Below are 23,789 nucleotides of genomic sequence, written 5' to 3' on the forward strand. Positions count from 1 at the left end.
ATTATTTTTGCTTTGAGATTTGAGCAAAACTATTTAAACGGTTGAGAGATTCCACAAAGTCACGCAAATTTTGAGATATCTCAGAGGATGCGAATTCGTGAATTACAAGAGGCCAGATCGAGGGAGTCCGCATCGTCTGCATTAACTCAAAAGAGCATCTTTGGAGTTAATAGATATTGGCCGTGCGATTGTAAACGGAGCCCAGCCGGCCTACGCCTAAAACATAGGGGGTCTTCAATATTAGTGCGGATTTAATTCACACCAATCTTAAAGCTGATCGGATAGTCCAGATGTATTTTTTTTTTTTTTTAAAAGAGGCATAAGCCCATTTCATATTACTGATATTGGATAATTACAAAAAACTAGTCTCAGTGTAGCAAACACCTTGACTAGGAGTCATAAAGTCTCAAACCACAAAAATAGCAATAAGTTCATACATCAGCTATAATAAAACTAGAGCTAAGTCCCAAAAGTAATCCATATTAGCTAGAACTAAGCCACTCCTAATGGGGCTAGGGTATACTATATAGTTAGAGCAAAATGGTAAGGCTTTCTTCATCAGCATCAAAAGTCCACAGAGTCCTCATCTCCGTCAGTACTCTGGTGTATCACCATAGGTAAAGGCATGAACTGGCTAATAGGAATCGCATCCTCCACTACTGGCATCCACTCTCCAACAGAGTCCTTGGTCTTCTTTTTCAACACACCTATCCAATACAAACAAAGAGATTTTATCATAACAATCAAAGTTCTAGCTGTTTTAATTTGAACGTTATTAAAGCACATGTCATTTCGATTTTTCCAAAGTGTCCAAGTGACAGCACTTAGAACAATTAGAAAACCTGTTCGATCTTCATTTTTAAGAGAGTAAGCAAACTGAACCAAACTATCCCAATTATGCCAAAGATGCATTACTTCTTGACTTTTCCCTAACCAAAACCAAACCTGTTGAGCTAAGTTACACATTAGGAACAAATGATCTACTGTTTCATGTTGACCACAAATGTGACATTGGATGTTACCTATCCAGCCTTTTTTAGAAAGGTTATCTTTGGTCAGAATGAGATTGTGTGTCACTAACCACATGAATATTCTTATTTTAGGAGGAACTGGTAAGTGCCACCAAATCATAGCATTTGTTGGTTGGTACCCACCAAAATTCAGAATAGTGTAAATAGAGTGAGTTGAGAACTTCCCTGAATTTTCCCATCTCCAACCTATCTTGTCATGCGGCAAGGTGAATGAAGTAGAGCTAACAATAGCAAGCAATTCTAACCATTCTCTATAGTTTACACCTAACAATTCTACTCTAAATTTCAAAACTTGACCTTGAGTGTGGATGACATCAGCTAACATTACTGTTTTATTAGTGCATTTAGAGAACAAGGAATAGTATTTAATAGAAAGGGAACAATTTTGGTACCACTGATCTAACCAGAACCTAACTTGAGTTTGTATACCAGGAGTATAAGTAGAACTCATATCCCCAATATGACTAATTTTGTTCATAGTAGACCAGAATGGAGAAAGAAAATGTAAATGATTACTCATATATTTGTTTATAATAAGTGTTTTCCAAAGGCCAAAATATTCATTATTTTTAAGTTTCCACCACCATTTAAGCATAAGGAAAATGTTCATTTGTCTAAGGTCTAGTATGCCTAATCCTCCAAAAGTTTTAGCTAACCTAGATGTATACCAGTCTAAAAGGATGTATTTTTTTTTCCTAGAGTTACCTTGCCACAAAAACCTTCGCCTAATTTTGTCTATCATTTTAATAACAGTGAGAGGTATCTTATACACCGAAATAGCATAAAGTGGAATAGCAGCAAGTACTGAATTTAACAATGTAAGTCTACCACCTATAGATAGCATAGTACTTTTCCACAATTGAAGCCTACTTTCTACCTTATCAACTAGGAAAGACCAATCGGAAATTTGTAGTTTTTTATAATGTAATGGAAGTCCTAAATACTTCATTGGAAATTCCCCCCAGGAACATCTAAACTTGTGATTAAGAGCTGAATTACGGTCTATATTTAATGAGAACATTTCTGTTTTATCATAGTTAACTTTGATCCCAGATAAGGATTCAAAAGCTAGCATGGCCCACCATGCAGCTTCCACATTAGCTTCTTGAGCTGTCAGAAAGAGAATTGTGTCATCTGCATAGTGGCAGTTAGTAATGGCTCTACCTTCTATACATTGGGGTCCTAAACCTTGTATAACATTAGCAATTCTACCTTTAGAGAATATTTTACTCAATGTATCTGCAGCTAAGATATATAAAAAGGGAGATAAAGGATCCCCTTGTCTAACTCTTCTTTTGCAATAGAAATATTGACTAAGTTCCCCATTAAAAGTCAGACATGATTGAGAGCTATGAAGCCATTGGGTAATCCATTGGATCCATCTATTACCAAAATTCCTACCATATAGTATTTCTAACAGATATTCCCAATTAATCTTATCATAAGTTTTTTCAAAGTCTATTTTAATAACTACCCCAGCTTGCTTATTAGTATGACAAGAATGCAAGATTTCCTGACTCAGGATGACATTGTCTAGGATGTATCTATTCTTAATAAAGGCAGATTGACTATGATCTATTAATCTATCCATAACTATTTCTAGCCTATTTGTGAGTAATTTAGATAGAATCTTAAAACTACAATTAACTAGACTAATGGGTCTAAATTTCTTAACATTATTGACATCTTTTTCCTTAGGTATGAGACATATACAGGACTTATTAATGCTATGCAGATTTAATTTGTTTTCATAGAAAAAATGAGTGAGAGTCATAAGATCATTCTTAACTAAGGTCCAAAAAAATTGATAGAATTTAAATGTGAAACCATCAGGGCCAGGTGCCCCATTAGGATCAGATGCAAATACGGCATTTTTAAGTCCAGATGTATTAACTCAAAAGATTCCTTTTTAAGTTAATGCAGAGGATACCAGCTCAGATCGAGACGGCCCTGGGCCCTGGGATCTGGCAGATTTTTTTTTTAAATAACTAAATAAACCCATTTAAAAAAAAAAACCAATGTGCTGAATTTCCGAAGAGGGTAGTCTAGGGGTGAAAACGGAGCGGATAATGCTGATAACATATCCGCATCCGTCGGATAATGAGCGGATACGAATACGGATACGGATAGTAAACAGATATCAAAATTCAAAACCAAATCCGCCTTAAACGGATACAGATACGGAACGGATAGTCCACGGATACGGATTCGAATACGGATATAAAACAAATAATGGTCGGATAATTAAGATTTATGGACTTCTAAGATACAAATATTAATTAAAACATTAAATATAAATATTAATGAACTTATAAAAGATGAGAGATAATCTATTCATATAATATATATATCAAATAAATGAATGGTAACAAAAGATGTTGTGGTCTAGTGGTTTGAGTCTTAGTCTAAAGACTTTGAAATGGGAGGACATGGGTTCAAATCCCACCCTATAGTAAATTTTAATTCATCTTTTATATGGGTCCAGCCAAACTATCCGAATCCGGATAATCCGGATATCCGCTCTGTTTAGGACTCCGTATCCGAATTCGGATCTTTTATGGATTTTCGATAATTATCCGAATCCGTATCCGGGAATTATCCGGATTCGGATAATTCCCGGATACGGAGCGGATATCCGCCGGATAATCCGGCTCCGTTTTCACCCCTAGGGTAGTCTTACCGATCTAAAAACTTGATTTTTTTAAAAATCTATATTGGGATCGGTGAAAGTCTTACCGATTTAAACACTTGATTTTTAGGATCGGTATAATTTGTGTTGGTCTTTTTATCAATAATAAAGTTGTTGTAATTTTTTTATTTCTCTCTCTTTTTTTTATTAATTTTTATCAAAAAAAAATTTCTCAAATTGAGAAATCAAATTATGTTTAAAAAAAAAAGAGAAATCAAATTAATTACAAAATTTATATTTGTACATGATTGAAATTTGGGAAATTTTTTTTTATGCCACTCCAAAAATTTGAAATTATGGAATTGCCACTCTAAAACTTCAAATTAGATTTTTGCCACTCCAAAATCACTGAAATTATGAAACTGCCCTGTTTATACAGCTGATATACTTATTTAATTAAAATTATTTTGAAAAGTGTTGTATAAAAAACGTATTTCTGTATTTCCAATTTTACCCTTCCAGAGAAAATATGAAATTAGTTAAACCTTCACTCTATCGTCTCCTTCCCGTACCCTAGCACCCTTCTTCTGTTTCTCTCGCCGAGCACAACAGCGAAGGTGGAAACCCTCGTTGAGCACCCCGCCACGGAGCCTCCCTCCTCCGCCCGCCTATCTCTCCTCCGTTCCGCCGTCGCTGAGCAAAACCTACCTGACTAGACGCTGGCTGTACCCCCAAATCAATAAATAAATCAATCAATCCCAATTCGCATCTTCCAAGCCAAGGCTACCACTCAATAATTGATCGGATCCTGAGGTGCCAGTGGTAGAGAGTTCTAATTTCAACTAAGCCTGCCAAGGTACTTCACAAACTAACTTTTGTCTTTAATACAATTTACTATGTTATTTAATTTCAACGGGGTTTGAATGCAAGAAGTGATCTTTAGTTACAGACACTTCAACTACAAAAAAGAGGAATGACTATTTCACTAGATATATATATAGCATTTCTTTGCAAATTGTTTGGAGATAAGGGCATATACATTCGTCTAAAGTAGCTTCTCCAAATTTACCTTGGAACCAGTTTAGTGATTTCTCAATTGTACCAGGCAAGCTATTTATTTCCTGCTTCTTGTTATTATGTGTGCCTGTACCAATAGATGCAACCCTGTACCGGTTTTAGTGCCTTCTCAATTGTATCAGGCATATTATTTATTCCCTGTTCACTGATGTTATGTGTACCTGTACCAATACATGCAACCCTGTACCAGTTGTAATTAGATAGACACACAAGAAAAATCTGAATGGACATACTGGTCTAGAGAATATAGAAGAATTTTTTTTCTCGATTAGTATATACCATAAGTAGACATCTTTTTTCTTTACTGTAGTTTCCAACTATATCTTATTTTGAAATGGCTGTTTTTATTCTAGGCACATGGAATGGATCATCTAGTCCTACCAACAAGAGATTACTTATTTGCTGATTTGCACCTTCATTTGGGAACATCTGCCGTGCAGGTTTATGCCGAGTAGGGAAGAAAAGGAACATTGCTATGTATTGTATGTGAAATGTAAATTAGATAAATTAGAACGTTGCTATGAAGAAAAAGTCATGATTTTTATGTAACATTTTTGGAGCTGTCATCTTGTACATCTATTTATGATGCATGTATCTTTTTGCTATTGATCTTAATTTTATTATTGTGTTGTAACCTATGTACTTGATGCGAAATTAAAATTACACATATTAGCAAGGGTATTATGGGGATTAGTAACTACTAAAACTGAAGGTGTATGATGTTTGGATTGGAGGAATATGTATCCTTTTATTTTGATGGAATAGTGTCTGAATTGACAATTTGTTCAAGTTTTTTAATTTTTTTAATTAATATCCATTGAATTACTTTCATGTATCATGTATGTGCTTAATGAGGACCTAATTTGCATCATCCTTTATGGTAACTTCAGTGCTTTAGCTAGTAAGCATGTAAATTGTACACCAAGTCATTCATATTTGGTAACTTCATTTTAAGTGATATATAAGTAAAATAATTCATGTTCATTTGATAAACCTCATATTTGTTTCAAGATGACTTTTAATTATATTTTATTTTTTCTAAGAAGATGCTGACAATTGGAGGAAAGTATACATGAGTTCCATTTTAATAGAAGTCCCGGGTTACAGAAAATTGTACCAGATGAGAGTGCCGTATTTTTCTATTACAAATAATATTGCTGCTAATAATTTTCAAACAAAAGCATTGTAACTTGCAAAATAAATTTTTATTCTAGTTGTTTTCCAGTTCTATTACTTGGTACCTGCGTACCAGTAACTAAAATAATATAAAATCACAAAATATAAAATCTCTTCAGGCCATCAAGTCAAAAAATATATATAAAATCACAAATTATACTTGTATTACAAATTAGGAACCATTACATATTAATTATTGAAACCTAAAAAACAAAAAACAGATTAGATGCTTCAGCTACTTGTACACTATCTCTATTTGGATTATAGTTTTTGATAGATCAAACTGTACCCCAATTACACTATCTCTAACATATACTTACCTATTGTTACATATCATCAAAATCTATATAAAAAATAATAATAATAATAATCTTATTTAGCTCCTGATCTGTTGTTGATCTTCATTTGTGGAAAGAAAGAGCGACTGAACGCTGGTACGAGAGAGAGGCCGGTCCGAGAGCAGGCTAAGAGAGAAACTCCGGTGAGGAGAGAGAGAGGAGATAGCCGGCAGAGGGTTCGTGGGCGCGAGAGGAGAGGGGGCGACGCGGCGAGAGAACGAGCGAGAGAAGAAAGAGCGACTGAGAGGCGAAGAGAAATGTACTGGAGACAACAGTTGAATATGATTTGTTGAATTGAAGGGTAAAATTGGAAATATCAAAATACGTTTTTAATACAATACTTTTTAGAATAAATTTAATTAATTATATATATTAGATGTATAAATGGGGCAATTTCATAATTTGAATGATTTTGGGGTGGCAATTTGATAATTTTAAGTTTTGAGATGGCAATTTGATAATTTCTAAGTTTTGGGGTGGCATAAAAAAAAATTTCCCTTGAAATTTCGATGCATCAGAATTCTTACACATGCTAGAAATTTGCACTATCAGTGTTCTTAAAATTTATCTTGATAGTCACTGACTCACTGTTAAGTTAAAAAAGAAAAGAAAAAGACACTGTTCTTAAAATTTTATTGTAATACAATTATCCGTGCATAATCTAACGGTAAAGATCGTATGGCCGACAATTATATGCCGTGTGATCCCACTCCCAGGAATACAAACACTTCTCGTAGAACCGTCGAAGCTCGAAACGGATAACGCACTCTTCCTCACTGTCCATAGCAACTAAACCCCATCTCCCTAGCTCCCCTCCCTCGTTCCTCTCTCTCTCATCCTCTCTCTGTGTCCCGTAAGCATGGCGTCTCTTTCTTCTTCTCTATCCCCAACTTCACACATTGGTTTCTTTTCAACTCCAACCCATCGCGCCGTGTCGATCTCCATGGCTGGACCAAAAACAAGACGTCCTTCTAGAAGCTTCTTCAGCATCGTCGCCGTAGCCGAGGCGAAGAAGCGCCTTTATGTTGGCAACATACCAAGAGACGTGACAAATGACCAGCTTACCAAGATCTTCGCTGAACACGGTTCCGTAGAAAAAGCTGAGGTCTTTAATTATTCCTCTTATTATTTTGTTAATTTAGTAGGAAATATTGCGCATTGCTATAATATAATACCAACATCTAGAGTCGTGTTCCATTTCCTTCATTTTTTTCTGTCAATTAAACTGTGTTGAAACTGAGAACTTCAATTTATCATTACCCATCTCCATTATATTAAAATTATCCGATTTATGAATTTGTGTGGCTAAAGAGAAGGTTTTATATACATAGAAACAGTACTCATTTTCTTCTACTCCAATGAAGAATGTACTGCAAATTTGGTTTCATAATTTTTCTATTTTAAATATGTTCATCTAAATAGTAGTTACCCTACATTTCTAATTTATTTTTGTGTTACTGTAACGCAAATTCCCAATAAAAGGTCACAAAAATGAATATATTTGTAGGTTCCCCTACATTTTTGCATACTCCAGCCAAATATGTTCCCCTACATTTCTAATTTATGCCTTAAAACTGTGCAAACCTGGCCTTAAGGCCAATGATTGGAAAGATAAACCATTGATAGTGGTTAATTTACAACAGGAAGCTCTTCTAAATAGCAAAACCAGCTAGTTTTTTACATCTACAGTGTAATTTATTGTAGTGATTAACTTCATCTAAATGGTAACATTGCTTTTTCCTCGATATTTCTCCTTTAATGGGAATTAAAATATCTTTAATATTTGCTTCCTGTGTAATAGGTTATGTATGACAAATATTCGGGCAGGAGCAGGAGATTTGGTTTTGTGACTATGTCAACCTTTGAAGATGTTAATGCAGCTATTGAGAAGCTCAATGACACTGTAAGTTCTAAACCAGCATTTTAGCACCTCTACCCCAGTTATGGTGGTATTAGACTTGTTTGTTGATCCAAATTCTGCCTAAACTTGTCCACTTCATTTGCAACAAGAGAGGTAGTAGCACATTACAATGTCACCAAATGGAGTGCTGCATTGAGCTGGCATATCTATTTTTTCCTTATATGTTGTTTCTCAAATGCACAAACTGCTGCACCTTACATAAGAGAAAATGACGGATTGAAGGTTGTGATATATTGCTATTTTAGTCATTTCAAAGCAACACAATAAGATGTTGGTTGTGCCAGTAAAGAGAAACTTATCCAGAAGACCACTCTTACCAGATACCGGTATATCCACTCTTATTTTTCAATAAATTCAATTATATCAGATTTGGTGAAGTTGCTATATTTCCATCCAAAAACCAAACAGGTCTGATCTGACTAGTTCCATCAGCAGATTATTAGTCATTTGAAATGGATGTTACTAGATCAATTGTTCTTTATTATTTTCTTTTGTTGAATTTCATGATTTGCTTTTTCAATAGGAGATAGGAGGTAGAAAAATAAAAGTAAATGTAACTGAGAAGCCGTTACAGCCAGTGGACCTCTCCCTTCTACAAGCAGAAGAGTCGGGGTTTGTTGACAGCCCATACAAGGTCTATGTTGGGAACCTGGCAAAAACTGTCACCTCTGAGTTGCTCAAGAAATTATTCTCCGAGAAAGGGGAGGTCCTTGGTGCCAAGGTACTTCACTAAAAGCATGTGCTTGAATTTTGAGAAGTACCGTATCCACATGCATGCACATTAAATTAACATGATTTTGAAACTATTATATCATGCAAACAAAACTTTTGTAGCATTTGTTATCATTGTTAAGGAGGAGGTTCACTACAATAAGAAATTCTATTGTAAAACGGTACTTCCATGAATTGTACCATTTCAAAAGAACATACTTCATTAAAATTAATTTGGATTGCTGTTGTTGTTGGGTAATGTTAAATTAAATGCAACAGCCAACATAAGTTTACACAGAAACTGTTTCATCTTAAAGGGTTCCGCTGCCATAGGTTTGTTATGGCACAAATTGCCAAAAGCCATCTTTTGCAATAATATTTCAGAATTAAAAATACAAAAAGGAAATTCGAACATTGAACTTATTCTTCTTAATGAGGGCTGCCCTCACGTGAAATTTATAATTTTTTTATAAAATAAAAAATGTCATAAATGATTGCTTCAAGTTAACTGTAATGTTCTGTAATAAAGAAACTAAAAATTTATAAAATTTTACATGGGTGCATCACTCTGGAGAAGAACAAGATAAATTGTTTGAAATTGGTTTTTCGATTTTGTATTTTAAAATGTTAATGCAAAAGTGGGATTATGACAACCTGTGCTCTGGAAACCTCTGTATATTATATGTCTAGAATTTTACAGATTAGGGAAATAAAATTTTGTTATAAACGGATTGCAAGTTGATGAATAAAAAATTTCTTCCTCCTTCCTTCTTGTTCATTGTTCTTCTCTTTTTTATCCTTTGGACTAAAGTTATTCTTCTTATTCACGAAGGTATCTCGGGTTCCCGGCACTTCAAAATCCAGTGGCTTCGGATTTGTCACCTTCTCATCTGAAGAAGCGGTTCAAGAAGCTATTTCTTCGTTTAATAATGCTGTAAGCCCTTTTCATGTTTATTTTCTCTTTTTAACACGAAACATTTATCTCCATCTTTTTCTTCGAAAAGTTATTTTGGAAACTGGTATCTGAAAGATAACTATGCTAAAAAAACAAAGAAAGAAAATATTTGAAATGAAATAGTAATCAACTGCTCTAGAAGAGAAGGGTTGAAAACTTGAAATGTCATTTGTTGCGAGAGAACACACAATGATAGCAAATTACTCGTACTTTTTTATCATGACTTGAAGTTGGGCCAGTATAGAACCGCTCTTTGATTTTGGTGGGCTTGCAGAACAAGAGAAACCTTCCAAACAGTTGTGTTGGGACTATGCCTTTGCATATGCCTTATTAGTGCAACAAGAGTAATCCTTGTTAATGCAATATTGTTGGCCCAAAGACAATGAAGAAGGAAACCGATAAAATTTACAAAACATGACATAAACGGTATCTTGCTTCAATTTTGCAGTCCTAAGTCCTGAAAAAGCCCAAGCTAGTTAGAAATTTATAGGAGTGATCACTTGATAATAATTTATCTTGACAATTATGACAATATTTTTCTAATCAATTCAAATAATGTTGACTATATAAAAAAAAAATTAATAGGTATATTGTTTTTTTTGAAGAATTGGCAGCGACATTAATAGGTATATTGTTGGATGCTTAGATAGCCAACCAATCAAATTTATGCAATTTGAGTGCCATTTAGAAATGTATCATGGACAAATAATTATAGAGCATTGAGAATGCAACTCACTTGATGAACGGTAAAATATGCATCAAATGACATAATTTTTTATAAGAATGATATGTGTATCATATACATCATTGCCTATAATATTGGGTTCTAAATTTAAATTATATTTAGAAATGGGCTGTTTTGGCCTTTTATTTCAAAAAAGTAAAAAATTATCTAGTTTGCCTAAAAAGTCAAATAGTGAGAACTATAAAATCGCGTGTTCCTCAAAATCTGATATTTTTAGTTTTATGTTTGAGCTTGTTTCAGCTGCTGGAAGGACAAAAGATTCGGGTGAACAAAGCGTGATGATTAATTAATTCTTTTTGTGCAATACAATTGTGATTAAAGGCACTTGAGGCAGGAGTTTTAGTTCAATAACTTGGACATTTTTTGTTAGAAAGCCGAAGTCATTTAGTTCTGAGCAGTGGACAAACAATTTTGTATCATAATGTCAACTCGTTGCTTAGTTGTAAAATTAAGATTTATGATATATTTGCTTTAGCATACACTCTTATTTATAGCCGTAATTTATAAAGATAAACAAAATATACCTATCTAAAAAAATAGTAAAAAGGTTCTAAAAAAAAAATGTAAAATTTGGTCTCCAGGTGCATTTTTATACGGAGATGGAGGAGGAATAGGTTTCTCGCAACTGGGGTTTGTTTTTGTTTTTGTTTTTCTTATTTGAAGATAAAATATTCAGTACTGTTTTTCTATGCACCGGATTAAACAATTTCTTTGAGGGAGGTCTTACATATCCCACAGCGAGCATCATTATTTATGAAATGGAAACAGAAGGCAATGGATGCGGCAGCAAGGTTTATCAGGGTATTGGCGTAGCCAGGATTTTTGTCAGGTGTAGGCAAGAAAAATATATTATTTTATTTTTTAATAAAAAACTAGAATTGTAAATACATCATTTCTTTCAAACGAATATATGTTGCATATTCAAATAATTTAGTAAAAATTGTCAAAGCTAATTAAAATAACCTTCTTGCGAGCTTGCATGACTGCATTGAACTAAATTAAAAATAATGAAGAGAAGATACAAGATATTAACAAACAAAAACCTTCGAATGATAAACTATTTTTGACCAATATTACCAGTTTTTACCAAATTAATCTCATGAAATTCTCAAAACCTAATTTTCGGAATTTTACCATATTATTTCCATTAAAATTGGTAAATCAAATGAAAAAAAGCCTCAATTTCATAAAGATTGTTAAACCAAAATTATAATTTGTATGAAACAAACACATGTAAGAGGAAAGAAAGAAAATTTGGAACAACAGAAAACAAAGACAAATGTTTGTTTAACTAGTCATTTTACATTTTAATCCAGCTCACAAATCTGTTTTATTTAAACTTCAATTCTTTTTAAGAAAATTTCCAAACAAAAATGTAGAATTCAATGATAAAGTTATCAGCCCAATAATTATATAGATTCATATCTTAATTAGTTTCTGAACATAATTTATAAGTCAAGCCCAAATTATTATTTCACTTCTATTTAGACATGGGCTAAAAGAAAGGTTGAATATTTTTGGGCCCATATCCCATTTTTCCTCTACTAAAAATTCAGACGTCTTGACCTTTCTCTTCTCTGTCGTCCAACACTATCATTTTCTTATGCTAGATCCCCTTTCAATCCGCCATTAATGACTCTGTTCTTCCTAAAAAATAAATATGCAGTTACTCTTATCTCTAGGAGACTCGACTCCTTGCTCTCTTCGGTCAAGACAGGGGTAGGCAAACACATATTCAAGGGTAGACAAAATCCAAATCCTAACATGTTTGGTGAGTTTGTTCAAAATCCAGGGGTAGGCAGCTGCCTACCCCTGCGTGGCTGTAGCTTCGCCTCTGGATTCAGATGTGTGATATGGAAGGATGACAAAACATAATTAGCATCACCTCGAGTACCATACTACCATACGTAGGATTATAAAATCCAGACCGTTCTTTTAACTCTAGCACGAATCTCAAATCAGTCCCATTATATCTACGACTAAATTTCTCTTGGCCCGGCTGATATTAAATCCACACCGTTCTACGGTACACCAGAGGATACAGATTCGACAAAAGAGGGGTGCTTACAGTGAAGTCGGTTTATTATACAATAAATATGGGCCCCTTTATTAGATCTCACACGCATAGACTATGGAAGCTGGAGGTGCCACCAAGGATGAATATTTTTTGTTTGTGTGACTGATGGTGCAGAACAGAGTTTGAACCAAGGTTTTAAAATACGGTTTTGATGCGGTATTCGGAAGACCAATGTATACCGCATATGCAATTTTAATGTAGACTTATATATACAGATTTTTTATTAAATATTAAATATTTTGTTTATTTATGAACTTATATGTGCAAATAAGATCATGATTATAACAGCGTGGCTCAAAATATGAAAGAATCCGCATGATTAAGTCATGCATAATTTGATCTAAAACTGCATAATTTTCTAGTAATATTGCAGCCTCCATGAAGAAAATAAAATGAAACCGTAGCATGCATGGCCCAAATACTTGTCCCAAAAACGTTGAAATAAAATGAAACCCCGTGAAAGGAAATAAAATATTGAACCTGAGGCGTCTCAACACAAAAATGAGATATCTTAAGTCCCACATCTGTAAAATAACATTATGAAGACACGGGAGTCTCTATAAAGGAAGCCCTCCCCATTCCCTTCAGACCAACTTAACTAGACAATTTAGTCTAGACTCTGGATGAGGATTAAGAAATGGGATCCGTTTTATACCCGATATCCTTTCTGAATTCATTTTTTTTTGGATCCAAATCTAAACTTTTTTTAATTAAAAATAAATTATTTAAGTGAACTGTAAAATCTACATTAATCCGTATAGCTGGATTCTATGCGGCCGAGGACCGCAAACGGCCGCATAGATTGCATTTTATAACACTGATTTGAACAGAGTTTTTTATCTGATCTAACTCAAGATAATGCGTTTAGTTTTTTTTTTTTTTTAAGTTTTAAACAATAGTTCGTAGGCTCTATGCCACTCCCTCACATATTTCATTCTTGCACATATAAGATATAAATCAAGGGGTAAGGAGAACTTATATCACTACCAACTGCATTAAGCTGTAACACATGATTGTATTCGACAATAGTCTCCAGCGGGCCCAATTGGATAGAGATGATAGCCCGTAAATTTGGCGACTTTGGACAAATTTATGTACAAATTCTCCTAGTTTTCTAGAAAAGTGAAATGCTTGGCAGCTTGGGATACTTTCGTAACCTTACCAACTGTCTATTTGGTGAATTTGATATGTCGAAGGTCAAATATTTGAGAGTTAGGCTGGGGTGCTATGGATAGCATAGTGGCCTCTATGCTACGGCTCAATATTCGAGTTTTCAAAATCCAAACGGTCGATCCGAACCGTTCATCTTATTCTCCATATTAATATCTGCTTGGAGACCAAATTTTACATTTTTCTGAATTTTTTTGCTATTTATTAAGTATTTTACAAAATTGTTGATCCAACGGTGGCTGCACAAAACAGTAAAACCGTTGGATTAGCGATTTTCAAAGTGGCTTAATAAATAGTAAAAAAATTCAGAAAATTATAAAATTTGGTCTCCAAGCAGATATTAATATGGAGAATAAGATGAACGGTTCGGATCGACCGTTTGGATTTTAAAAACTCGAATATTGAGCCGTAGCATAGAGGCCACTATGCTATCCATAGCACCCCAGCCTAACTCAATATTTGAATTACTTCCATGAGAACTGAGCGTACGCTTTCAAGTGGATCCAGTTCTAGTGCGATTCTAAGTTGATCCCATTCTAATGTAGCATTTCGAATCGCCTTACAAAGTTATTTTATCAGAAGAAAATAATGCCACATTTAGTTATCAGGATTTATTGTTTAAACGTGAATTGTAACTAAACGGCATGCTACAAGGAAAACAAACGAAAATTGACGCAAATGAGATACATAATTAGCACAACTAATTGTTAACTAAGCGGCATCGCAGCTCAAATATCACCCTCCCCTACCCCCAAAAAAAATCTTAACAAATAAATGCAGAGTCGCAATTCCAAGTACCCGAGGAAGTACCTCAATCAACAAAAATTCAAACATCAAGAAACCAAAAGCTCGGGAAACTATCTTGGAGCTACAAAATTTCAATACATCAACTAAGTGGGTTCATTTGAAGAAGCTTTTCAGCTTGATCCGGGAAAAATGTGATGAACAGGAATGCACCTGAGAATATAAATCCAAACGTTAGACAAAATAATTTGTATTCTTTTACAGTTTATGCAACTAAACCCTGGTACAATCAAAACATTAACAATTGCTGAACATTCAATTCTCTTTCCAACCACCACCACCACCACACACACACACACATCTGTCTACGAGGGTTTGAACTCATGACCTCTTTGAAATCATGCCACAGAGCTACTAGGCCATTGGGTGTGGATACATTTTATTCATCAGGACTTGAAACTATGGTATCACTAGTGAGGAATAGCAAATAGAGGAAGAGATATTAAGGGATATGGCACTGCAAACTAGGATAAGACAGATTGGAACTTTAGAAAACCAAAATGGTGAGTTTTAGACATCAGAGACCAAATTGAGGAATAGAGAGACTAGTATGAATTATCTGTGAATTGTTAGATAAGGTAATAACCGATTCACAAGAAATTACCAGACCCACTGGATGATCTAAGTTTCACAGATAACCCAAGCTGATAACATGACGGGACCATATAAATGGTTCAGGTGGGATGAAGTACTAAGCTTCTGAGATTAATGATGCACAGATTGTGACAAGTGTCAAGAGCAAATTAAATTACTCAATTTCACCCAAAAAAAAATGTATGAGAACAGGAGATCCATTAAATGCTTACATATCAGGACGGTCCCAAGTACAACAGAGATTTTCCCTTGCACTTGAACCAGACCAGCCTTTCCCGCATTTTCAATCTCAGTTTTTCCAACAGATTCGAATGTACCTGAACTCATAATTAGTTTTCAATTTACTTAAGTTTTTTTTTTTTTAACAGAGCAGACCAGAATTTAGTGCTATCTATTAAAATTAGGGATATTTCTTGTACTACAGAAGTATAACATATTATTTCAGGGTTACATAAGATGCTCTCCTTATTTTTAGCGTCTTTTCAGAAATGAACTGTGACTGGCATTTAATTACCTGGTTGGAGAGATTGAAGGCCAGAAACGATGCATGCCAAATTTTGATAACCTACTCTCTCTAGCTGATTAGCAGCTGCAGTAGACCTACATAAAATAGTATATTATTTTTTTTTAAAAAAAATATACATTTTCAAGAGCTTTGTTTCATCTGTACAAAAAACATAGCTCATATTCTGAAATTGCAAGGACTCTGTAATTGGTGCTTCATAGAAAAGGAAGGAACATGGAGGAACAGTAAAACTGTTCTTTTCAACAGCATATGCAGAAATTTTTCCTAATTTAATGAATCAACAAGGGTGGTTTGAACAAATATGTTATAAAAAATTGTAAAATTTAAGGTGCTGAATAAGAATTTGCATGCTGGCAAGGTAATCATTAAAGGGTACCCACACAATACAGTAACTGATTTATGTGCTCCTTTATCTGGCTATATCTTGATATTTAAGCATTTTTTAGATCTAAAATATCACTTAGGAAATTAGAAGAAGCAAAATACAGTAAGTTCAACTAAGAAGATCAAATTAGGACTCGGCCGGTACATGCTGGTAAGTGGTAACACTAGAGACAAAAACACTATCAGAGTCTGGTGCAGCTGCATACAGACAATTGGAGAAACTCTTTTGAGAATTACCAAGGAGTAGATCTATAAAAATACAAAGAAAAGACGACAAAAAAAGGTTTAGAAAAATAACCGAAGGCCTTCTTGACAAACAACCAATAATTTACTATCTGTAGGTAGCTGCTCTTTAATGGATTTAATGAAATCGGGGTTCTGTTTTGTGAATGGAAGGCCAAAGAACAAGCCTGAGAAATTGTTGTGCACTGTTCTTTTTATAATTGTTCCTACAAGAAGTACAAAAAATAAAATAAGTGTTGTGCAACAATACATGAGATGATTTACAAAATATTTTCAGAAAGACAAAAGAAAAGATGGAGTGTTTCACACCAACGTCATTATCATTGTTCTCAATGAAGAATGGTACATGGTAACATGATTTAATGTGGGCCCGCTCAAATTGGGTCTTATCTCTAACATCCAAAATCTTGTATCCTTCATTCACAAGTTTCTTAGCTTCATCTCCATTTACAAATATGACCTCAGCTCGTATAGAACTAAATTTTCTCCTCGTTGATATTCTACCAGATGCTCTAAAAATCCTAAAATAAATAAACAATAAACACACAACAACTCAGCCAATGCATATCAATCTTGTTATTCTTTCAAAACATAAAATAGACCCTTCTTTCTTTGCTTTGAAGAGGCTTAGAGCCTTTGTGGTTCAAGCAGAGAAGATGCTTAAGCTGCAGGAACCTCACATGCTACCTCTTCATTTCAACAAAATTCTCACTTTATTTTCACGCATCAGTTGTAGCTTGCATTATTCTATTTCAAATTATTATATATGAAGTGGCCTTAAATATGAGAATTTAGCCAAACACATAAGACTCACCAGATACAGACCAAACCAGCATACAGCTGGCTCCATTAGGTTAGTACTTGGTAACTCAGTTCTTTTTCTGAAAATCCTGACCACCATAAACCGTTAAATAAATGATAAAAAGAAGATGGTGACCAGAATCTCAAACTGGACAGAATCAACCATACATTTTTGCTATGCAGCAGTTTATTTTTACCATAACTCAAATTGAACAGTTTGATTCGCATTTGCAATCAGAGAGAATGGAAGGAAAAACGTCTTTTGGTGCTTCCACTGTCAATAACCAGATATCTGGTAACTAGAAACCAGCGTAAGTTTGGCCATCCTTTAAAACCGTTGTTTTGTAGGGAGGAAATTGAAATTTCAGTCTTGAAAGATTACCAGTTTAACACAAAAGAAAAAAGTGCAAAGATTTTACCTTGGGGAAAATACGGCACCACCTAATCCCAGCACCGCCATTTTTCTACGGTTCGAGTCAGGGTTTGAACTGAGATTCTGAGAAGACAAAAATGGCACCGGTTGCCATGGCAGTGGTTTCGCCACAGAAGGCTGGGCTCCGTGAAATCGCGCTAACCAATAAGGCTGCACCACGTGTGCAAAGGTTCAGTCTGGATAGGTCGAGACTTTGTCAGGGAAATCAAAACTCGTATCCTCTGCATCAACTCAAAATGGAATCTTTTGAGTTAATGCATCTGGACCATCCAATTCACTTTAAAAGTCGTGTAGACTAGATCCGCACTAATATTAAAGAGATCCTGTCATAAAATTAGACGGTCAAAATTTATTAACTCAAAAGATTCCCTTTTGAGTTAATGCAGAGGATACGTGTTGGGGAAATCAAGGGGTTAGAGATATGACAAATCTATTTTTACTTCAGGCAGAGAACAATCAGTCGAGACAAAATGAAAAAACAGTATGACTGGTGTACTGCGTGACACAAAAATAGCTTTGTCAATATATTTACCCAAATCAAGAAATGTATTTGAAATTTTGAATGCAGTGCTCGTCGAATTCACATCCTCTCCCATACCTGATAAGGGAATCTTTTACAATTACTAGATCTGGAGCGTTCTTTTTAACTTGGCACGAATCTTAAAGCTCAAAATACTCCCTATGGTGACCCGAATTCCAAACCGGTTGAGATTTAATCTCAAACCGTAAAGTGAGGGTAATCCTCTGCAATACCTGAGAGGATACGAACCCGTGCTCGTCGCGGGAAATAAATCTGCTGTGATTCTAAAGAGATCGCAGCTTGTTATTTCAAATTCATTCATTTATTTATCTAGAGATTCGTGCATAAAAAATAAGTACTGTTGAAATTTGTCTATTTCAAAAAATAAAAGATTAGATTTGAAATACAGGTCCTGCAATCCCTTTAGAATCACAGCAGATTTATTTCCGCTCGTCGCGTCGTTGCCTCGTTGGTAGGCTGGTAACTCTCCACTCAGCAATAAGCCAATGGCAGGGTTACGCAATTATTCCCGCAATCTGGTACAATTTTTTTACCCACCCCCAGGCCCCAGTTCACAAATTATTTCAGTTTTGACCAGCGTTAAAAAAAATCAGAATGCGCTTGGCAGGTTATAGTTTTGGACTTTTGACCAGTGTTGTAAAAATCAGAAAGAGCTTGGCAGACGAGCAAGGAAGATGAAGTGTCGTGAGTGATTAATGATTATCCAGCCGATTAATCAAATTTTGTATAAATAATTTGACGTTCATATTTTAATGTACATAAATATTCACGATTCAATAAAATATATTATTTATATACTTGAGAATAGAGTATGTACTCTCTTTTTTTGGAAATAAATCTGCTGTATCATGTTATTCTTCATCCAGCCGTTCAAATTTTTTGATGTGCGGATTTCAACAAAAATATTTTATAATACACGAATCTCAACAAAATTAAACGGTTGGGTGAGGAATAACATAGTCATGTTATACCAAAGGAATGACAGCAGATTAATTTCCCATTTTTTTAGAACACGTGCCACCTATTATTTCTAGTTATTTTTAAAAATAAAAGAGATCTAAAAAATGTAAAAAAAAATCTCTTGACACCCAATTAAAATAAATAAAAGAATCTTTCAAAAATATCATTAATTTTAAAGATTCATAAACTTAAACTTTCAAAATTCATTTTCCAATTAGAGAAAACATAATTAATGATATTTAATGAATCTTTCAAAATCTCTTGACACCCAAGATTCAAAGATATTTTGGTAGCATAATCAGGGTAGAAACCTGCACTGAACATTGCAGTATCGGGTTTTGGTAGCATAATCAGGGTAGAAACCTTCATCTCAGATGGAAACTTTGAGGATATTCGCATCCTGGTAGATTGTTTTCACCCGATAGACATACCCAATAACCTTGTTGTATCTGTTCCTCCATACTCACAATCGGTACAAATTGAGTTGGAAGGGTGGTTACATTCGACTGATGTCAGTATAACCAGGGATGTGTCAAACATACCAGATGGTATGACGGATCAGAGTCACAATACTCCACAGAGGCCAACGCAGGCGGAAAGGCCGTTGCCGATATACCGAGCAAGAAACACACCATCACAATCCGAAGGGCGCACATCAAGATCAATGCCTTACACCAGGCCGAACAACGATGGGACAGTACTGGGACTGGAGGGGAACATTCGGGTTCCGACGGGAGAAATTCAACAGACTCTCAATGGAGGGGGGGGGGGGACAACAAAACTGGAGAGAACAACACAGATGCAGATCTGGGAAATTCAAAAGGGAAAGAACTTTGCAAGCTGGTGCGCAGAGAGATTCACTGTCAGTGGACAGTTAACGGTCTAATGGTGTACGACGCAGTGTACGAAGGGGGAAACGGCGCACGCTTCATAAGTGCAATAGTTCACATCATTCCCCTGACATTTATCCCCCAAATCTTGTACTTATTTCACCTTGCAGGGGTACAACTTGTCTTCTTTGATGCAGCGCCTATACCGCACAGAGAAAATGAGGGAACAATTCATCAGACAGACCCTCCCTCAGACCTAGAACCCCTGGGCCTCACAGAAATTCAATTGGCCCAAGGCCCGCAGGAAGAACATAAGGGACACCTCAACAACAACCTTCTGCTGGAAGGAGATGTCACGGGCCCAGCAACTCAAGCCCAGACGCCGCAAAAGGTAATTCAAAGGCAGGCTGCTGATGATCTGGCCCTCCAATCTGATATTACCAACAACCCACCGCCGGGGTTTCCGGGACCTCCGAGGTACACAAACAGCCCTAGACGCAGCTCAAGGTTGGCAGAAAAATACAAAGGAAATTACAGCAACATGGAAGAAAGGGCTAGGAAAAACACCAAACTATATGCAACATCGCTGGCAAGGAAAGCAATGAAGAAGAGAGTGAAAACCAAGGTAACTCATGCCAACCTCGACTACTTTAAGACACTTGAACCATTGACAGCAGCCCAGGCTGAGGTGGTTCTCATGGCGGCAGGAGAAGGCAAGGAGGGAGAAATTGATGCGCAGACAGAGGAAGCCGTCGACCCTGGTGTTGGCCAAAAGGGCAGCAATGGGAAGGAGCAGCTTGAGGCTTTCTAAGTTATCCATGGTTTAGATTGGGGGAAGGGAAGGATTTACCAGTATGTTTAATTTTTAATGTCGTTAAGTTTTAGGTTTAGGTACTTGATTCCCTCCTTCAGAGGGACAAGATTTATCTTTTGGAACTCCTCATGTGGAGGAAGTAGTCAGAATAGTTCCTCCTTCAGAGGACTATGCTTTTGTTTAGGTAAGAGATGCAGGATGTACCTGTCAGACTCTTGTTTTATCAAAAATTCCGATGTAACTGAATTGATGAATGGAAGTCTTATTTTCCTTTCCCAATTTGCAGTTCCAGCTCTTTCACAAACAGATTGTCCTAGTGTAGATGGATTATAAAGTTAAAAATAAATACATAAGTTGGAATGTTAGGGGTCTTGGGCAAAGAGAAAAAAGATTAGCAGTTAGGCAGTCCGTATTACTGCAACAACCAGATATACTTTGCCTACAGGAGACAAAGCTTCAAGCAATTGATGATGCAACTTTGAAGGAAATTTGTGGAAGGAGCATGAGCAGATTTGTAACACTAAATGCCATTGGTTCAAGGGGGGTGTGTTGATAGCATGGCAACCCAGAAAATATGACCTTATACAGACAGAACAGACAGCATATGCACTCACAGTACGATTGATGCATAAAGAACTACAGCAGCACATAGTAATTATAGGGGTATACGGGCCCACCAGAAGAGCACTACAAGATCAATTTTTCCAGGACTTAAGGGATGCAGATCCAGGAGAGAACACACCATGGTTAATTTGCGGAGACTTCAATGAAGTACTGTCATTGCGAGAAAGAAACAACACAAGAGGCGACTGGAGAAGGCCTCTGCGTTTTGCTAACTTGATCTCACAACTGGGATTAATGGACCTTCCACTGCAAGGCAGAAGGTTCACATGGTCTAGCGCAACGGATAGGCCGGCAATGGCAAAGCTTGACCGGTTTCTCATTTCGACTGCTTGGAATGTTTTGTTTTTATTCAGTTTATTTAAACTTTCAAGATTTTTGTAATTTTTTTTGTTGTCAAATTGATTGATATGAAAAATTTGCATGGTCTCCAGTATTTTCTGTTGGAATTGGTTGTAGGCTTAAACAAAAGGATATATACCTTGTTTAATTCAGTTGGATTGATATATATACCTTGTTTAATTTGTTGTCATATAGATTGATCTGCAAAAAAACTAGACATATATCATGTTTATCTAGTTTAATTTATGTTTCTCAGAAGTTGCAGATATAGCCCAAACTGAGCTATCCAACCAGAAGCTGACTATAAAGATTAAAAAAATAACATTATAAAACAAACAAAAGGGGATATAAGGGCTTATAAGCACCGAAAATTCAGCCAGCTAGGTTGGAATTGGTATCCAATACCAACACTGTTAATAATTACATTCACTATTTTCAGTTTACCTCTACTCAAAACCTAAAAAAAAACATCAACAGAATCTCAATGCAATAATAAAAAAGAATTGTTTCGATTTCAAACTCTTTATTCAAACATTATGCTTACAAAGATAAGTATCTGAATCTTAACATAACTTACAAAAAAATTAAAATACCCTAATTTACTATTTTCCACCCACAACACTAGATAATTATGAGTTTGTTACCAGTTACATGATTAAAAAAAAAAACTAAAACTATATTCAACTCATGACATCCATCTCTTGATCTTTTGTGTTTTTGCTTCTTCATCCCAGCTCAAAGACTAACTCTCCTCCAATTTTGCCATAAGAATTGATGTTAAGCAAATCCATCTTGTGTAGGAGCTTTGTGTGCATATTTAAGGCCTCTTTTGCATAAGACAGCCTGAAAGAAAGGTCTAACAAACTATTTTCAAGTGCTTTTTCATAAGAACAAAATTACATAAGAGTAGGTACAACGGAGAGGTGTAAAATTTACCTAAGATTACCTCAAAATGACCTATTTACCAATTATTAATTCATCCCACATTGAGTGATCTACTGGTTTATTTTTTTCACATCTAATACAATTGGAGAAAATTCACAGTTGAATCTGCTTTTAATTGTCAGCATTGATTGCTTTATAGCAGGAAGTTACAACATGACCAATTACAAAGGCACGGGTTAATTTAAACCAACCTGGACTATGCTTCCTTTATTCCAAGGAGTATTTCCCTCATTAGCTCTTGAAATCCTTGACCGTCTCAAAATCTCTTTCTCATCGGTACCAGAATCCTCCTGAGAATCATCTTGAGACGCTCCAAAATTCCAATCAGAACCAATCTGTGTCTCTGAACTAGAACTCAGAGCTATCGACTCACTCTCAATGGTAGTGAGAGCACAAATAGCATGCTCAAATTTGAATTTTGTGTGCAATTTAACATAAAATCCTCGCCCTCCCACTAATCTCTTGTTACTCGGTAAAGGAAATTTCAAGTCGGCATGTGAAAACACCTTTGTATTGCTCACTGCATTGAAAGGATAAAATGCAATTGAATCCAATTGAGAACATTAAAGTAAAAAAGAAAAAGGTTGTTCGAGAGCAGTTACAAGTGGCCATAGGAGAAGAGAAAAGCAGCTTGAGAAGCGAGGGTTTATCTTTCGCTCAGTCTCAGCTTATGATTTGTGAGCTACTATTCAACTCAAATGACGGAGAGAGGAGCTAGGTGTTGCGCAAGAGAGGAGAGATCTGTAATTTGGAGGGGCGCAGAGGGGTGCTAAGACGTACGGAGAAGCGCCGAAGGTAAGGACGCACGAAGAAGCACGGAGAAACGAGATCTGAAGAGGAGGCGATTTTGAACTGGAGGCATGCGCGCGGTGACAAAAACAAATTAATTGTGTGAAGGGTATAATTGGAAATACATAAATATGTATATCAAAATAGTATTTTTTTTTTAGTTTTTTTTTAATAAAAATAGTATAAGAATACACTATAAATGACATTTTCGTAAATTAATCAAGTTTAGAATGACATTTTCACAATTTCAAAGTTTATAATGGTATTCTCCCAATTTCAAGATTTTGGAGTGGCATTTTCACAATTTCCCTTAATATTTTTGTAACTATATA

The 23,789-nt window shown here is 35.4% G+C and overlaps 2 protein-coding genes and 2 long non-coding RNA genes across 4 annotated transcripts; 2 read left to right on the forward strand and 2 right to left on the reverse strand.

The window, feature by feature from the left end:
* The first annotated feature begins 4,216 nt into the window (after positions 1-4,216).
* LOC144565758 (uncharacterized) lies at positions 4,217-5,418 on the forward strand. Its single transcript, XR_013514952.1, has 2 exons — positions 4,217-4,516; positions 5,091-5,418. It is a non-coding gene; the product is annotated as an uncharacterized LOC144565758 (long non-coding RNA).
* A 1,558-nt stretch (positions 5,419-6,976) lies between these two features.
* PSRP2 (RNA-binding (RRM/RBD/RNP motifs) family protein) lies at positions 6,977-11,060 on the forward strand. Its single transcript, XM_078315456.1, has 5 exons — positions 6,977-7,356; positions 8,053-8,154; positions 8,696-8,893; positions 9,716-9,817; positions 10,824-11,060. Exons 1-5 carry the CDS (start codon positions 7,111-7,113, stop codon positions 10,860-10,862), a joined length of 687 nt encoding a protein of 228 aa, XP_078171582.1. The 5' UTR covers positions 6,977-7,110; the 3' UTR covers positions 10,863-11,060.
* A 3,523-nt stretch (positions 11,061-14,583) lies between these two features.
* On the reverse strand, positions 14,584-17,768 carry LOC144565112 (Rhodanese/Cell cycle control phosphatase superfamily protein). The gene is made up of 6 exons (XM_078314765.1): positions 17,602-17,768; positions 16,691-16,902; positions 16,437-16,587; positions 15,743-15,828; positions 15,441-15,545; positions 14,584-14,787 (listed from the first exon to the last, which is right to left on the reverse strand). Exons 1-6 carry the CDS (start codon positions 17,640-17,642, stop codon positions 14,717-14,719), a joined length of 666 nt encoding a protein of 221 aa, XP_078170891.1. The 5' UTR covers positions 17,643-17,768; the 3' UTR covers positions 14,584-14,716.
* A 4,551-nt stretch (positions 17,769-22,319) lies between these two features.
* LOC144565674 (uncharacterized) lies at positions 22,320-23,431 on the reverse strand. The gene is made up of 3 exons (XR_013514935.1): positions 23,271-23,431; positions 22,860-23,188; positions 22,320-22,579 (listed from the first exon to the last, which is right to left on the reverse strand). It is a non-coding gene; the product is annotated as an uncharacterized LOC144565674 (long non-coding RNA).
* Positions 23,432-23,789: the final 358 nt, after the last annotated feature.

Source organism: Carex rostrata, chromosome 14, assembly GCF_964058835.1.
Source record: "Carex rostrata chromosome 14, lpCarRost1.2, whole genome shotgun sequence".
Lineage (NCBI taxonomy): Eukaryota > Viridiplantae > Streptophyta > Magnoliopsida > Poales > Cyperaceae > Carex > Carex rostrata.

Bases quoted from the DNA above. Each gene is read 5' to 3' on its own strand.
- PSRP2 (XM_078315456.1), top strand. From the start codon at position 7,111: ATGGCGTCTCTTTCTTCTTCTCTATCCCCAACTTCACACATTGGTTTC. The intron at 7,357-8,052 runs GTCTTTAATTAT...CCTGTGTAATAG, and splicing joins GTTCCGTAGAAAAAGCTGAG to GTTATGTATGACAAATATTC. The intron at 9,818-10,823 runs GTAAGCCCTTTT...AGCTTGTTTCAG, and splicing joins TTTCTTCGTTTAATAATGCT to CTGCTGGAAGGACAAAAGAT.
- LOC144565112 (XM_078314765.1), bottom strand. From the start codon at position 17,642: ATGGCGGTGCTGGGATTAGGTGGTGCCGTATTTTCCCCAAG. The intron at 16,588-16,690 runs GTGTGAAACACT...TACTTCTTGTAG, and splicing joins GAACAATGATAATGACGTTG to GAACAATTATAAAAAGAACA. The intron at 15,546-15,742 runs GTAATTAAATGC...TTATGAGTTCAG, and splicing joins CCTTCAATCTCTCCAACCAG to GTACATTCGAATCTGTTGGA.